The sequence below is a fragment of the Ipomoea triloba genome, chromosome 10, assembly GCF_003576645.1.
Source record: "Ipomoea triloba cultivar NCNSP0323 chromosome 10, ASM357664v1".
Classification (NCBI taxonomy): Eukaryota; Viridiplantae; Streptophyta; class Magnoliopsida; order Solanales; family Convolvulaceae; genus Ipomoea; species Ipomoea triloba.
This window is the reverse complement of record NC_044925.1, coordinates 26,200,358-26,217,091: the sequence shown is the minus strand read 5'-3', so window position 1 is coordinate 26,217,091 and position 16,734 is coordinate 26,200,358. Positions and strand designations below refer to the sequence as shown.

General features: G+C 39.4%; 2 protein-coding genes across 2 annotated transcripts in view; both read right to left on the bottom strand.

Moving 5' to 3' along the window:
• The window catches only part of LOC116033389, a 9,874-nt gene extending 8,377 nt beyond the window's left edge, over positions 1-1,497 (bottom strand). The window contains 1 exon segment of the mRNA XM_031276135.1: positions 195-1,497. Within this exon segment, the coding sequence (XP_031131995.1) occupies positions 195-1,283 (1,089 nt within the window). The 5' untranslated portion in view covers positions 1,284-1,497.
• A 3,063-nt stretch (positions 1,498-4,560) lies between these two features.
• Positions 4,561-16,361, bottom strand: LOC116033388. Its single transcript, XM_031276134.1, has 15 exons — positions 15,080-16,361; positions 14,249-14,416; positions 13,953-14,140; positions 13,615-13,825; positions 12,565-12,805; positions 12,316-12,466; positions 11,909-12,232; positions 8,789-9,523; positions 7,250-7,814; positions 6,455-6,583; positions 6,174-6,376; positions 5,889-6,099; positions 5,561-5,798; positions 5,233-5,377; positions 4,561-5,141 (listed from the first exon to the last, which is right to left on the bottom strand). The coding sequence occupies exons 1-15, from the start codon at positions 16,359-16,361 to the stop codon at positions 4,809-4,811; spliced, it is 5,124 nt and encodes a 1,707-aa protein (XP_031131994.1). The 3' UTR covers positions 4,561-4,808.
• Between the last annotated feature and the right edge of the window lie 373 nt (positions 16,362-16,734).

Sequence of the window (16,734 nt, the reverse complement as noted above, 5' to 3'; positions counted from 1 at the left end):
TTTTTTTTTTTTTTTTTTTTAGTATTACTGACTCTGTTATAATGTAATATCGAAGACTTCCTATTTAAAAAAGTCATTTTGTACTACCAGACCACAAGATCATTGGCAGATAAGTTTATTACTTAATTAAGCACAAAAAGAAGATTAGTCCGCTTAAGACAGTAAATTGGGTATTAACTCGGTTTACTCTTTACCTTCATGTGGGACAACAACAGGAAGCCCTCGCCGTTGTGACAGACGTCCGTGTTGTTCCTCCGGCAGCCATGGACGCCGTCTCTCAAGTACCATTCACGGCTGGAGTTTGGCCGGAATCCGGGGAGGCAAGTGCACTCAAACGCCCCGGGATTGAAGGTGTTGCATTTGCTGAACGCGCCGCAGTGAGCGTAGGCGTCGCACTGGTCCTTGGGCGCGGACCAGAACCCGACCCATTTGTTCACGTCGTCGCCTTGCCACGTCAGCCGGTTCACCGTCCCGGACTCGTTCAGCACGAAGATTGAGTGCACCGACGGGTCCCGGATCCAGTAACTCATCGCCACCTCATCCTCGTTTTCGGTGTAGTCGAGGTTAAAGATGTAATTTCGCGACATTTCCGGCACGCCGCTCCATCCAACTCCGCTCCACGGACCGGTTCTCCAAACCCGGACCGGACCCCGGTTCAGAAACACCTGTGGCGTCCCGTTGAGCTCTATTTTGAATTCATATTCGCCGGTTCCCGGATCGTCCGGCGATTTCCACGACGTAAGATGCCGGTTCAGACCGGTTCTCTTGTCCACCCCAAACTTCATGAAAGGAAGTAAAGTATTTGTGGGATAATCAAAGCTCTGCCAATTTATACCCCGCTTATCCGGGTAATGGTACAAAACCAGGTTCCCGGTATCCTGAAGCTGAGCGGAATAACCTTTTATCCCCGTCGCCGGAGAAGAAAGACTGGTATTCCAGACAAAAACATTAGTTTTCTTGTCTTGGATGACGAGATTTCCGGTGCCGTCAATGAAGAGGATCCCGGATGTACCGTTGATAGGGCTATCTCTGTTAGCAACCCAAACAACTGTTCGTTCAGGGATTTTCTGGTACCAAATTCCGACATATCGCCGGCCGGAAGAATTTTCCGGGGAAAAGAAACCAAGAGCGAAAGACTCCGCACCGGAGATTAATAAATCCCCATCTTTGAGTGTTTGATTGAAGGCGATGGTGTCCGTAAGACCGTACAGGGAAGATACAAGAAACGAGAGAGTCACTGCAAATAATAGGTTTATTGTGGACATATCTCTCTGTCTTCCCATAACTTTCTGGTTGCTTTCTCCCAAGTTTTAATTAAGTCGATACAGCTAGCTTATACTGATTGTGGTCTCAAGTTTTTCTTGCGAGTGACCCCAAATTGAATGCACCAGTACGGCAATACCAGAAAAAAAATCTTCTTTCTTTAACTGTGTTTCGACTTCCGAACTTGAATGCACAAGTATGGATGCACAGTTACACATGATGAAGAAATAATATCTAAAGAAGTTAATAGTTTGGGTTTGCTTGAAAAACCTGATTTTTAGTATATGCTTATTTTGCATATACTCCATATATTTCATGCATGCATGATTGAATTGTAAGGCTCCACTATAAATAAATACGCATTTATATTTATAAATATCCTCAACTGTTTTGGTGATGGGTCATTGAATTCTAGCTAATCATATGTTGCGCGCATTATATATATTATACAAGTGTAAACAAGACCTCTCTTGTATGACAACCTAACTACTTATATGTGGTCATAGGACATTTATTTCTTGAAGCTAAGGGTCCACTATCCTATATTCCTATAGCAAATACAGTTGTTGCGTATTCTTAATGGTACTTTCATTTTCTTCTCTCAATTTTTAATCTCACACACAAAATTTTGATGTAGACATTTGTATTGGATGGACATTAAAAAAATTAAAATAGCTTATCAGTGTCTCCACATCTTAATATAGACATTTGTATTGGATCAGCTAGGACGCCTTGGCGGCCGCCTAAACAACCGAGCATAAGTAGTGTTATTATGTTAGACAACATTATTCATGTGAATAGTCAATGTTACATTATTTATCACATACCAAATTATTTAAAGCAAAAGCGATAGGTACTTAAATCAAAATTTAATGCGAAAGTAATAGTTACTAAGGAGCGTTTGGTTCAAACATTGTAACAAAATCATACTCCTTAATTAAAATCAAATACTTGTTAATTGTAATAAGTTTAAATAGAAGAATTGAAGTCTCTTTGTTTGATAGTAAATAAGAATCAGAATAAAGAAATGATCCGTATACTAATAATGAAGTTGAAAATAACAAGATTTTGGTTCTCGTTATTGACATCATGAGAGAATCGCTCCCTGAGCAACCCCCACCGACGGCAATTGATCGGCCGCCTGAAGTGCAAGATTTACTCGATCGCAGTTCAAAGAAAGCGAAACGTACTCGCAGCTATGCAGAGGCAACAAAGGCTGGCCTTCTAGAAACAGGGAATCAAGAATCCCCATCGGCAGCGGCAGAGTTAATGTCTCCAGAATCCATGCAGTGGACGACTCCGGTAGACACCCCTAACCACGATTGGACCCAGAAAATGGACTCAATATCGCTCGAAAAAGATGAGGACTCAGATGATGACACAATGGCAGTAGACGCAAACTCCTATGAGTTCCCAGTTATCTTGGTGACAAAAGCAGAGAAGGAAAGGCTCCGAAGGCCATGGCGCAGATCCTTGATTATCAGAGTTTTGGGTAGAACAGTCGGCTACTCTTATCTCCTTCAAAGACTCGAACGAATGTGGAAACCGGAAGCACCGTTCGACCTGATAGAATTAAACCACGGCTACTTTCTCGCGAAATTTGAAGCATTGAGAGATTACGAATACGCAAAATTTGAAGGGCCGTGGATGATTTTAGACCATTACTTGGTAGTGCAAGAATGGGAGCCAAACTTCGACACTAGAAGCAGCGAGACCAAGAAACTGTTAGTCTGGGTAAGATTTCCCTCTTTATCCATTGAATACTTTGAGGATGAGTTCTTCATGAAAATGGGAAGAGACATAGGGAGACCAATAAAGATTGATAGCACAACCAGTTTAATATCCAAGGGAAAGTTTGCAAGATTGTGCGTAGAAGTGGACATAACGAAACCATTGATATCCAAATTCGTGTTAAACGAGAAAGAATGGCCTATTGAGTATGAGGGGATACATTTGGTTTGCTTCAACTGTGGAAAATATGGGCATCGACATGAGCAGTGCGGGAATAACGAACAGAACGCAACAGAGCAGCAAGAAAGTCGAAGTACAGTCGTTCCGGAGAAACAGTGCCCTCCCCAAAAGTATGGTTCGTGGATGCTTGTGACAAGATCAAACAGAAGAAATAATTACAGGCAAACCCAAACACCCTTCAAGGATGTGCCTAGGAGACATCCAACAAATGGAACTACCAAGGAACTGACACCAACAGGAACAGGAATGCAATCCAGATTTAATCCTCTATATGATTTGGAAGCTCAGGACATGGACCAAGACCTGGGCGACTCTCTCGCACCTTTAGATGTTCAACAACCGTCTGGGAACCTTCCTCGAATCAGAACTCGAAACCAGGAAGGCAACAAGCAGCCAACGCAAGAGTGGGCACAATCTAGTCAGAAATCATTTTCTCAACCTGTCCATCCATCTCAGGTCCAACAGAACTCGCGATGGGGATACAGAGGCGGTGGCAGAGGCGGCTTTCCCAACCGAGCAGCAGCGGCGGCAGAGCACACAGTGGTTAGAGGATCCAATAAAGGGAAGAGCATTGTAAGAACAATTGTGTATAGAGAAGATAATATGTCAGCGTTACCAGTCACAGATGGTCTTGAGAATGTTTTCAAGGAAAATCCTCCGGACCTCTCACATGACCCAACTAAACTGGCTGACCCTCCGGACACAGCGATGCCTGAAATCTCATTTCTCCCAGGCCCTGTTGGCCATGCGGCACCCGCGTCCTTGCACCCTTGAGTGCGATTTGCGTTTTCCTCTCTTTTTTTTATTTGTCTAGTACATGCACCAGACATCACCGCCAACCTCGGTTGCTCAGATTTTTCTGATGGCTTGCAAGATGGAACTCTGCAGCTTTGAAATATGACAGCTTGCGGCTATCAGGCGAGAATAGAACCAACCAGCGAGAATAGAACCAACCAGCTGATGCCCTTGCTAGAATGGCGGTTCGGCTTCCCAGAGGCATTCATTTTTTTTCGGCACCCCTGAATGAAGTGCTTGGCCTACTGGAGGATGACACCATGGGGATTCCCCATTGGCGTATTAATGTGTAATCGGTCAAAGCTAAAAACTATGTACTTCGGGTAACCCCCTCCAATTAATATAAAAATAAGAATCAGAATCAAAATAAATTAATATATAAAACTATTGATCTAGTAAATCTACCGGTTAAAAATAAACAAAAGATTTTAATATTTATGAAAATGTCACCACTCATTTTAAAATTTGTAATATTTATGAAAATGACTCACTTATTTTTTACTTTATTTCTCATCCATCAAATCTTGCACATCCCAAACAACTAGTTCAATAAGTGAAAGAATCACACCACAATTTCTTGCCTGGCCGGGATGGTATGAAAAAGAGTTTACACACCAGTTTTCAAACCCTAGCCTTTAATAGGGACTGTTAAACATGAAAAACACAACAAAATAATGCTAAAAGCTACAAGAAATTGATCTGATGATAAGAAGCTTATATGGTACATACATAGACTCGACTCTTGTAATAATTTACAAATTTCTATTAACATCTGGGCTTTAGCGACCTTCTACTATAGTAATTGACATATCATTAACAGACATGCAACTAATAATATCTGCAGCAGTACTTGTGTTTGGTGCTGTGGAGGAGTGTGCAGCATAATTCCCAGATTGTCTGCCTATAAACCCTGGTGGGTTTGGAGAAGAAAGAGTTGTTTCGTTGCACAACATGAAAACCACATCTGACATGGCCGGTCTGTCGTTTTGATGTGCTTGCACACACAATAGCCCTATGTGTATGCATCTCAGGACTTCCCCAGCCTCGTATGAGTTACCTACTACTGGATCAACAACCTCTAAAGCCTTCTCCTCTCTCCAAAAATCCCATACCTGTTGATTTTGAAATTAGGTTACAATGTTAGTTATGTTTGAAAGGAATTCTTGATTTCATCCATCTATATATTGGTTTATATATACTCACATATCCAACTAAGTTCATGGAGCTTTCATGGTATTGGCTGTTCTTTCTACCGGTGATAATCTCCAATAGTAACACACCGAAGCTATACACGTCAGATTTCATAGAAAAATAGCCCTCCATTGCGTATTCAGGTGACATATAACCACTGTAGCCAATAAAAACACTATTAAAAGTGGTGTAATAAGTTAGATGAAATAGAGAGTCCACTTTTCTTTTGGAGGTGTCAATTTAATTTAAACTTCTTGAAGCTTAACTCCTTAACTATATCTTTTCTGGGAGAAAATTAATAAGCTTGCTTTAAGATTAGTTGGATTAAACGAGCACTTACTATGTTCCAACTACTCTCTTTGTGCTTGCTTCGATTTGGTCTCCTCCAAAAATTCTTGCCATTCCGAAATCTGAAATCTTCGGATGCATACAAGCATCTAGCAAAACGTTGCTTGCCTTTAAATCCCGATGAATGATTCTCAATCTAGAATCTTGATGGAGATATAATAGCCCTCGTGCAATTTCCAAAATGATTTCAAAGCGTTTTTTCCAATCTAACATTGATCCCCGCGTACTGTCTGCTCCGCATTAAGAACTTTGCTCATGAGATATGATCCATTATAATCAAGCTAGCTTTTTGAACTTTTATGCATATATGACATGCTTACCAAATATAAAAGTGTCCAAGCCTTTATTTGGCAAGTATTCATATACCAACATCTTCTCTCCTTGCTGAATGCAACAGCCTAAAAGCCTCACAAGGTTTCTGTGTTGGAGTTTAGCAATAAGTGTGACTTCATTTTTGAATTCCTCTGCCCCTTGTCCTGAATTTCTTGACAACCTTTTTACAGCTATTTCTTGTCCATTTGATAGCTGACCCTAAACCAAAATACTTCAGTGTCACATATGTCACATGCGTGTGGGAATAGAGTAAATATAATGTTACTGATTACCTTGAAAACACGACCAAAACCGCCTTCTCCGAGTTTGTTTTCAAGAGAGAAGTTAGCCGTGGCTGAAATTATGGTGTTCAGATCAAATATTAACACGTCTGTTGGCCCGCTTTCGTTCATCTCCTCCGCCATTGATGAGTCCTGATAGGATGCTAAGCTGCTGTTTAAGCTTAGCATACTGTTTCTTTGTAAGCCTTTCTTGTCTACACATTATAAAAACCAGTTAATAAACCTTAAACCTAAAATTCATGCCAAGAATTCATGGCTATAAATTTCTTTACCTCCCTTCTTCTTCATAACCACATAATATGCCAAGTAGAGCGCAAGAACCACTGCAATCAGAGACACTACCGCTATCGCCACCAGTCTTCTCTCATGGGAATTCTCTTCAGACTTGTTGGACAATTTAGCTGAAAAAAGAAGAATAGAAGATTGAAGACAACTAAAACAACAAGAGGATATGTAAGTAACTTCGAGTCAGCATCAGCGGCCTATTAGTCTTTTTGGTTTGAACTAATCAGTTATATAGACAATCTAGTATGATTTACCTCATTATGTTCTATGCCAGTTAGGGTCACGAGGTGGGATCAGAGTTAGCCAATGCACACTCTATTGGTCCTTTTGGTTTGAACTAATCAGCTAGTTTGAACTAATCAGCTATATGGACAACCTAGTCTGATTTATCTCTTTATGTTTTACGTCAGCTAGGGTCACGGATGGGATTGAAGTTACCCCGTGCACACCTTATTGGTCTCTTTTATTTGAGCTAATTAGCTATATGGACAGGACAACCTAGTCTAATTTATCTCTTTATGTTTTAGGTCAGCAGGTCACGAGGTGGGATTGAAGTTACCCCGTGCACACCTTATTGGTCTCTTCGATTTGAGCTAATCAGCTATATGAACAACCTAGTCTGATTTATCTCTTTATGTTTTACGTCAGCTAGGGTCACAAGGTAGGATTGAAGTTACCCAGTGCACACCTTCTAATGGTGGCTGCGGGTTTGAGAGTTTCCGTAGTCACTAAAAAAATAACAAGAATAGTGTCATCAATATACAAAAATGTAATTAAGATACCTAACTCAGATGCAGAGATTCTAATGTACATATCCTGGCCTCCCCCATCTGTGAACTCCTTCATATCAATCAAGTCATCGTACCAAGTGATGCACCCAATCCCTCCGGCACTCACATTCGCGGTGGCAAATCCGGTGCACGAGCAATTCCTGAGGCAAACCTCCTCGCATTCTTTGAGCTCCATGCTCATGTTCACCACCGCCATTTCAGTGTCGGGGATCTTCATCCGTGTCAGCTTCGCAAACCCTTCGCCATTCCTGCACGCATTCTCTCCGTTCTTCCTCCCACACCCTCGCAGCCCATCTCTAGAGTCCCAGTCCCGCTCCTCCCGCGGCTTGAACCCCGGCAAGCATGTGCACTCGAAATCCTCGGCCGCCTCGTACGGGTTGCATTTGCTAAACGCGCCGCAGTGTTCGTAGTCGTCGCATTGGTCCTTCGGTGCGAACCAGAACCCTTCCCATTTGCTCTCCCCCATGTCCCATGTCAGCCCTTCCATTTTCCCTGACTCGTTCAACACGATTCTTGAGAAAACGGATGGCCCATCGATGGCGTACATTTGACTTACCTGTAAGAAATTGTTAGTACAAATGGTTTAGTTAGATATGGTGGCTTTTTTTTTAGTACTACTGACTTTGTTATAATGTTGTATCAGTTTATAACTACTTTATCAACCTACTAAAGTACAAAGAGTTAATATCGTCTTCATTGAAGCTCGATCTCACCCCTTCCATATGTGTAACCGGGTGTCACTATATCGTGACTTAAATATTCTAAAAGGGCAAATATTAATTTTGGTCCCACAAGTATTAACAAAATAATGATTTTGGTCCATATGTTTAATTCCTACAAATTTTTATTAGTACAAATTTTCATTCACAACTATTATTTCAGTATCAATTTGATCATGTCGATCAGCCATCCATTTTAAACTTGTCGAAATCTAAAAATTTTAAAGGCATTTTTGTCCTTTTCAACCTAAGATTTCAATTTGAGCATGATTAAAAGAATTTAAGCCCTAAGATCAATTATAATTCACAATTCTCCCCCTCATCCTACCTTAATTTGAGGGGGAGAAATGCGAATTGCGATAGATCTTAGGCTTAAATCCATTTATTCATGCTCAAATTGGGATCTTAATTTAAAAAGGACAAAAATACCCTTAATAATGTCCTCATATTTCGGCATGTTTTAAACGAACGGATCACCGACATGATGAATTTTGACACTAAAACAATACTTGTCGATGAAAATTGGTACTAAAATAATAATCTTGGATAAAAATTGGTAGGAATTAAACATGAGAACCAAACTGTCATTTTGCTGATACTGGTAGAACCAAAATTAGTATTTGCTCTATTCTGAAACTATCCACCCTCATGTTATCTAGTATTCAAGTGATAATAAACAAAACAACTAATGTTTCTGTAGAGGTCTACTATTATAAAGGTAACACATATAGTGATGTTAACTATGGGAGAGATGCCATTATCATTATAAAATTTTCACTATTTAAGTTTTATGTTTTATATCTAACATTACCTTGTCGTCATTTTCAAAGTAGGTTAGGTTGAAGAAGAACTGGGTTTTCATTTCCGGCACCCCACTCCACCCAAACCCGTTCCAGGGCCCGGCTCTCCATATCCGTTCAGAGCCTCTATACATAAACTCCTGCGGTATCCCCTTCGTCTCCAGCCGGTAAAGATACTGACCTTCGCCGGGATCGTCGGGAGCCTTCCATGATCTCAGAGCCCAGTCCAGGCCCGCCTTCTTGTCTATCCCGAATTTCATGTACGGCAAAATCGTGTTCGTGGGATGATGAAAGCTCTGCCAAGCAATCACGCGGTTTCCCTTATCGTCCTGGAGCAAAAGTACGAGGTTTCCAGTGTCCAGAAGCTGAGCCGAATGTTTCTTCACCACTGTCTTCGCCGGAAAAGAAACATTACTCGTCCAAACAGAAACATTCCTTCTTTCATCGCGCAGGACGAGGTTTCCGGTGTCGTCTAGGAAAAGAACCCCGGATGTGCCGTTGATGGGGTTGTTTCTGTTGGCTACCCAAACGGCGGTCTGTTGTGAGACGGCGTTGTACCAAATGCCGACGTAACGCCGGCGAGAGTTCCCCGGGGTGAAGAAGCCGAGAGAGAAGGTGTTGCCGCTGGAGATGATGACATCGCCGTCTTTCAAAGACTGGTTGAAGGCAATGGTGTCCGTAGAAGGGGAAAATGAAGGAAGAAATGAAAGAAAACATAATAATGCCAAGTATAGTGCATGAAGATACATGGTTTAATTTGGTTCATGAATTTTCTTTGCTTTCTATATTTTTGTGCTATATATGGTAGTGATCTGAGCCTTCTGAGGTGTATATCTGACATAAACGTGGCTGTACCAATGACCCATGTCAACTTATCACTGCCCATCTCCACTCATTATTCTATGTTAAAGAAATGCTCACTTTGCCGTTATATTTGACTAATCCTTAAATTAGTTTTTTTTGTTACTACTATTGATTCTGTTACAAATGTACTCCGTAGTATATGTTCATACATACTACAAGTCACTCGACCATAAGGTCTTTGGCATCCTAAATAAGTTAATCCTATTGACATAATGTAGTCTACGAACATGTGAGAGCCGAATCCGGTAACCTACTATTGAAATGGGACACGGATAGAAATTCAAGTATAAAGTTGTGCATTTATTACGTGTTATAGTTTTTGGCATAATAGTAAACACTATACAATTAGAGTTGGCAGTTGGGAGGAGATTGTTAGGCAGTAATTTGGAGCAGTATATTATCAAAACTTAGAGTAAGTATAGTGTGGGGGGAGGGTGGGGGGGAGATTGTTAGGTTGTAATTTGGAGAGTCAAGTCTATCATTCTGTCATCGAAACGTAGTGTTGACTATTATACAAGTATAAACAAATAAAAAGCCGACATGAGTGATCACAAAATGAAATTTAGAGAGAGACCAAAGATCAAGTCTCAATGTGATAGTAACCTCTCAAAATGAGCGTCTATAGTGGAATTCAACTTTTGGGAAGAAAGTAAAAACAAATAAAAGTAGCATTGCTATTACATATAGCTTTTTAGTTGTAGTGTGATAAGAGCTCGGAGCAATTAAAGTTGACAGACATATTAAAGTTGACCGAATCCACAGGACAAGATTGCTTTTCGTGAGTTCCTTTGAAGTTTCAAACTTGTTTTTGCATTGGAGCAATTAAATGCAAACGAGACACCCGTGGATTTGAACCATTTGAACCAATTAGGTAAAATAGCAGATTCCTTTTGTTTGGTTTGTATGTACATGGGTAAGATTTTGCCTAAATTTGTTAGATTTTAATACTTTTAGGTAGTAATTTCTTAATTTTGGCAAACCGTCCTGTATGTTGTGATGTATTTAATGACTCTATGATAATATGATCATATTCTGTATTCAAAATGATAAAATGAACATTTTTGTAATGCAACTTAGTAACACAATATAATTATTATCTGAATATTATTGTAATGTTTTTTTTTTTGAATATCATATATTTTCTCTCTAGAAAACGAAAATGAGATTATTTGTTTATTCCTTTTTTTTTTTTTTTTTTTTGAGTTGAATTGGAGTTCCCCCAAAAACAGGAAGTTAAGGAGGCCATGCCATGGTTGGGCATGTGATATTTTTGGAAAGTGGTTAAATTTCTAATGTTTGATTTTGTTTATTAGAATAAAAATTTGTAGTCATTATTTGAATGTGTGTATTAGATAAGTTGCACTTTTGTGTAATAACCTACCTACAAATCATAGAGGAGAGATAAACAGTAGTAAGAAGATCTTGCGTGATGGCCTCGACTGATAACATATTAGTAAAAATCAAACTCAATTATGATTTTCTAGTATGAAAATCAAGTTTCACCTATTTGTGGATGTGAGGTTGTGTTGCTCAACATGCCTAAAAAGTGATTGTGTTGTTCAAAAGCTAGCCATGCAAGCTTAATTTCACCACTATCATAATTAATTTAATAATATCAATTTAATAATTAATTGAACGAAGTTATATCTAAGGAGTAAATGAGCTAAGCAGCTCGATCGCGAGCCGCTCGACTCGACTCGTTTACATTCCTAGTTATATTTGTAGATTTGTTAGTGGTATTAGTTAGGGAAAAATATTATATAAAAACTGCCTTGTTAGTGATATTAGCTAGGGCAAAAATTATATACAAACAACCTCGAGATGTGTGGCCAAGTGAGTACGTAAAACATGATTCTCATACCTGGAAGTCACGAGTTCAATCATGGCCAATACCCTTGATCCCATCACATGAATCTTCTTAATTCTCCTTTGTGGTTTGTGAATTATTACATTAGAAAAAAAAAAAAAGAATAATCTACGGGCTTCAATAAATACAAGATTTTTTTTTTCAATAAATACAAGATAATTAAGCATCAATTAATATATTGTCACAATGACAAAATCCAATTGTTACTATGAGTTGCAAAAAATGTCCATCACCTTTCTTAATTACAGAATAAAAATTTTATCTTACATTATTGACATTCACTTACAAATGTTGTAACTCTCCCTACAAACCATGTCACAATTCCCAATGACCATTATCTTGCCAACAATCTACCACTCAAGAACGAATTGAGCTGCCTGTTCGAGTACAACGGTCATTATCTTCCCTGTAGTGCAGTGACTGTAAGCTGATTCAAAGAGAGAGATTGATGATTATGATTACTTGAAGATGAACTTGTTATGGCAGCATTATTCCCCAGGCAAAATCCTGGCTGTTTAGGCTGTGGAAGCAAGGCCCCTTCACTACTCAACATAGACATAACTGTTGCCATATTTGGTCTATCTTCAGCTTTCTCCTGAACACATAACAACCCTACTTGTATGCTTCTCATTACTTGATCATCATCCCTTTCTGAATATGCTTCTGAAGTCATAGTTGAATCACGTAGTTCTAACCCTCTTCTTTCTCTCCACAATCTCCATGCCTGTAGTTTACAAAATTAATCTTGATGGCAAGGATCACAATATCAAGAAAACAAATCTTGTATTAATATCACCATGCACTTACGAGCCCAAGAAGGTTCTCTTCGTTGTTTTGTTTGTAGAAGCCTCGATTATGCTTCCCCGTCACTATTTCTAGCACCAGAACTCCGAAGCTAAAAACATCGGATTTCACTGAGAATAGACCGTCCATTGCATATTCAGGTGACATGTAACCACTGAGAAAATTAAGGTAAATATTATGAAAATATAGTTAAAGAAATTAAAGCATTTTAAAGGAGATTTAATTTATTTAGAAAATGGTTTTAGTGGTTACTATGTTCCAACCACTCTTATTGTGTTATTTGCTTCTGTTTCATCGCCCCCGAAAATTCTTGCCATGCCAAAGTCAGATATTTTAGGATTCATTTCTTTGTCGAGAAGAATGTTGCTTGCTTTGAGATCCCTATGAATAATTCTGAACCTTGAATCTTGGTGAAGATATAGAAGTCCACGAGCAATTCCGCAAATGATGTTGAAGCGTGTTTTCCAGTCAAGCAGTGAGCTCTTCTGTTTATCTGAACACATATAATTGGCAAAAACTTGTGTGAGACCGTCTCACCATGAGACGGGTCGGGTCCGGTCGGGTCAAGATGCAAATGTAACACTTAGATGCACAAATGTCATACTTATATGCTCAAATGTAATACTAATCAGGAATAAATTTTTTGTTACTTATTAGGATAAATGTAATACTTTTAAGGGAAAATACAATACTTTTACATTTCGATTTAAAAGTATTACATTTTTCCTCAAAAGTATTATATTTGCCCTTATAAGTGAGAGACACTTGTCAACATTACTTATTATGAAAAATGTATTACTTTTTCTCTTATAAGTAACAAAAATTGTATTTTTGATTAGTGTTATATTTGAGCATATAAGTGTGAGATTTGCACATATAAGTATGCCATTTGCATGGTGCTTTGACCCGACCCGACCCGTCTTACGAATAAGGATCCGTGAGACGGTCTCACACAAGTGTGACCCCATATAATTGCATTTAAAACATATACTCCGTATAAGATACACCAGTTTCTAAATGTACCAACAATCATAATTTGTATAAGCTTTGGTTTACGAGAATACTTGCAGCTGCTATTCTAAGGTGCTATTCTAAAGTGAACTGTGTGTGAATCTCCACCTTGTTGTTTTAGCCAGCTAAGGATCATAAAGATTATCTTAGATTGCACATAGTAGCTAGTCAGCTACTCCTACATAGAGTCAAACTTAAAATTTGAGATTAATTACCTAATTAACTGTTCGACCAACTAAGCGGGGATTGCCCCTAATTTGTATAAGTTAAAAGAGAAGGGATTTGGCTTACTAAATAAAATGGAATCCAGGCTCTTGTTTTCCATGTATTCATATACTAGCATTTTCTCCTCATTATCAACACAACAACCAAAAAGCCGAACTAGATTTCTATGTTGGAGTCTTGCAATCAATTTAAGCTCATTCTTGAATTCTTCTACTCCTTGTCCCGAATTCTTTGATAGTCTCTTCACTGCTATTTCTTCACCTCCAACCAGTATTCCCTGATACACATTTCATCCAAAATCGCACACCACAATTAGATTAGATTATTGAACTCGACCATGCATGTTACTTAATTAATACACAATACGGATACCCAATTACGGTCCACAAACAATTTATACTTACCTTGTAAACAGAACCGAAACCACCTTGCCCTAGCTTATTTGCAATGGCAAAGTTGTCAGTTGCCATAACAATGGTGCTAAGATCAAAGATTGGTAATTCAAACTCATCCGTTGTAATGGTTTCCCCAGAAAGCTCTCTCTTATTTGAGATAGCAATTGCATTCATTAGATGATCCCCTCCTCTTTCTCCTGCGCTTGTTTATTTAAGATAATGAGTACAATTGAATAATGAGACTAACTCTGATCTCAAGTATACTGCAGAATTTAAGAAGAAATGGAAAATCAACATTTGATTACCTCTAAACTCTGTCGTTCTCCTATTAACTCTTCTTGATTTTCTTCTCTTCAATTGAAACAATCCAAATAGAAAAAGGCCAATGCCAAATGTGATGCCACAAGCTAAGATTATCTTTTTTCTCTTGCCAGAGCTATCGTCTCCAGTTCTTGCAACAGCTCCATTTTCATCTAAACCCACAGTAGTGGCAAGCAATGAGAAATTTCATGCTAGGAAACATTTAGAATTCTAAAACTAAAAAAAATGAAAGGAAGAAAAAAATGATGAAATTTTAATCTGCAAATTAAGGTCAAAATTTATAGATGTTATTTTAGGTGGAAACCTTAACTACTATCCAAGATATGTACGGGACAAATTCATCTTAACCCGTAAATCACATACGAGATAAATTCCACTAGAAAAATTCTATGAACCGTCCTGGTGTGAGAATCAAACTAGTAACCGCCCTGATATGAGAATCATATATACTCCATTGCTAGGGAAAATAAAAAAAGATCTATTTTTAGAGCATATATGTTAGGTGGAAGTTTAATATATAGAATTTGTCAAATTTGACGGCGTTTACCTATTTAACAGAAGTTTCCAAGTTACTTTTGACCGCTACTGCTGGATATATAATTAACAAGCAGAAAGACAATGTGCACAGATTATTGAATATGGTGCGACTTTTTTGGTTCCGTAAATGGAAAATTAATTTTCTAAAGGCGTTCAATTTCTGGAATCAAATTGTGACGCAACGAATCTAGAAAAAAATTGTGTGAAATTTCAGAAATTGTGGCTCTGATCACACTTACATCTCTTCATCACCAAATTCTAGAAGGTGAAAGTGATACCTGCATCGGAAGCAGCCACCCGGACGTAGAAAGGTTGGCCGCTCCCCGCCGAGAACCGCCGCATATCCACAAGCTCCGCCGTCCAGATAATGCATCCTGACCCGCCGCCGCTAATATTGGAGTTAGTGTAGGCCGTGCAGGAGCAATCCCTAACGCACATTTCCCTACACTCATCCAAACTCATCGCCGCATCCACAAACGCCGTTGTAGTCTCCGGCAACTTCATGTACTCCACCGTTAAAAACCCGTCGGTTTCGCAGACCGTTTCGTGGACCCGCAAACACCCCTCCGACCCGTCGCGCAAATCCCAGGCCTGTTGGTTTCTGGGCTTAAACCCGACCAAACATTCGCACACGGGGGAATCGTTAGTGTCGCAAATCCCAAACGTACCACATACTTTGTAATAGTCGCACTGGTCTCTCGGCCCGTACCAGAACACGTTCCAAATCCGATTCGCTTCAATCCAGGTCGACCGCTCGAGATACCCGGTGTAATTCACCAGCAATCTCGAGGATAAAGTCCTGTTCTGAATCTCAAACGTGTAGAAAATTTCTTGTTTTATATTCACGAAAGAGAAAGTGATGGATTCTTCCGTTCCAATCCCCGGGGCGCCGCTAAACCGGATTCCATTCCAAGCGCCACTGCGATGAATAATTTTGTCTCTGTTTCTCAAGTAAGCTTCTGGGGAGGAGCCATTGATGTCCAGCTTGAAGGTGTAATCGCCCTCGGAGGGATCGGTTGAGGTTTTCCAGGACGAAATGTATCGATTTCGCCCTGTTTTAGCGTCCCATCCCAGCTTCATTCCAGGCAACAACGTGTCCGTCGGGTAATCAAAGCTTTGCCAGAGATAATTCTCCGGGTTTTCATCGTTTTCCCGGCGAAGAACAAAGTTCCCGGAATCCAGGAGCTGGGCGACTGTGTTTCTCGCCGTGGACTGGTTTAACGACGACGACCACATTGGATTCCCTGTCGTGTCCACCAATTGGATATTCCCATCCTCGCCAATTCCCAAGATTCCGGAGCTATTTCTCACAGGTTTGTCTCTGTTAGCCACCCAAACAATGGTCCTGACTGCGATTCTCTTGTACCAGATACCAACGTAAAGTTTACCTGAGTTGTTGTCGGGTCGGAAGAAACCCAATTCGAAGAGCTCACCGGCGGATACTAAAGTCTGGTTTTCTGTGAGAGGTTGTGTGGGAGTGATGGTGTCAGCTATGGTGAGAGTTGGGATAAGAAGGAGGTAGCAAAACAGGTAGCCATGGAGTTTGATGGGGGTCTCCATTCTTGAATTAAAGAATGGATGAGACTAAAGACTCTATCTTTGTGGCATTGAGAGGAAGATGGAGGGATGGAAGAAACCTGGTTTGAAAAGTCCCAGAATTCTATAGACTTTCTTGATCATCCCTCCTTTGACTTATCATTGGCATTAAAATCATTCAGTTTTGTCAATCCCAAGTTCAAACATAAAGAAAATGTCAAGTATTTATATATATTTAGTCAAATTTAATTCTAATCTTGTACCATTAAAAAAAGTTTTAGTCTAAGTACAAGTCTAATTTACATGTTAAATATAGATCTACTTAAGTTTGGATTTGAAAAATTAACAGTTGATAATATTAGCTTATTGTAAAAAGATGTTTGGTAAATTAGTTGTT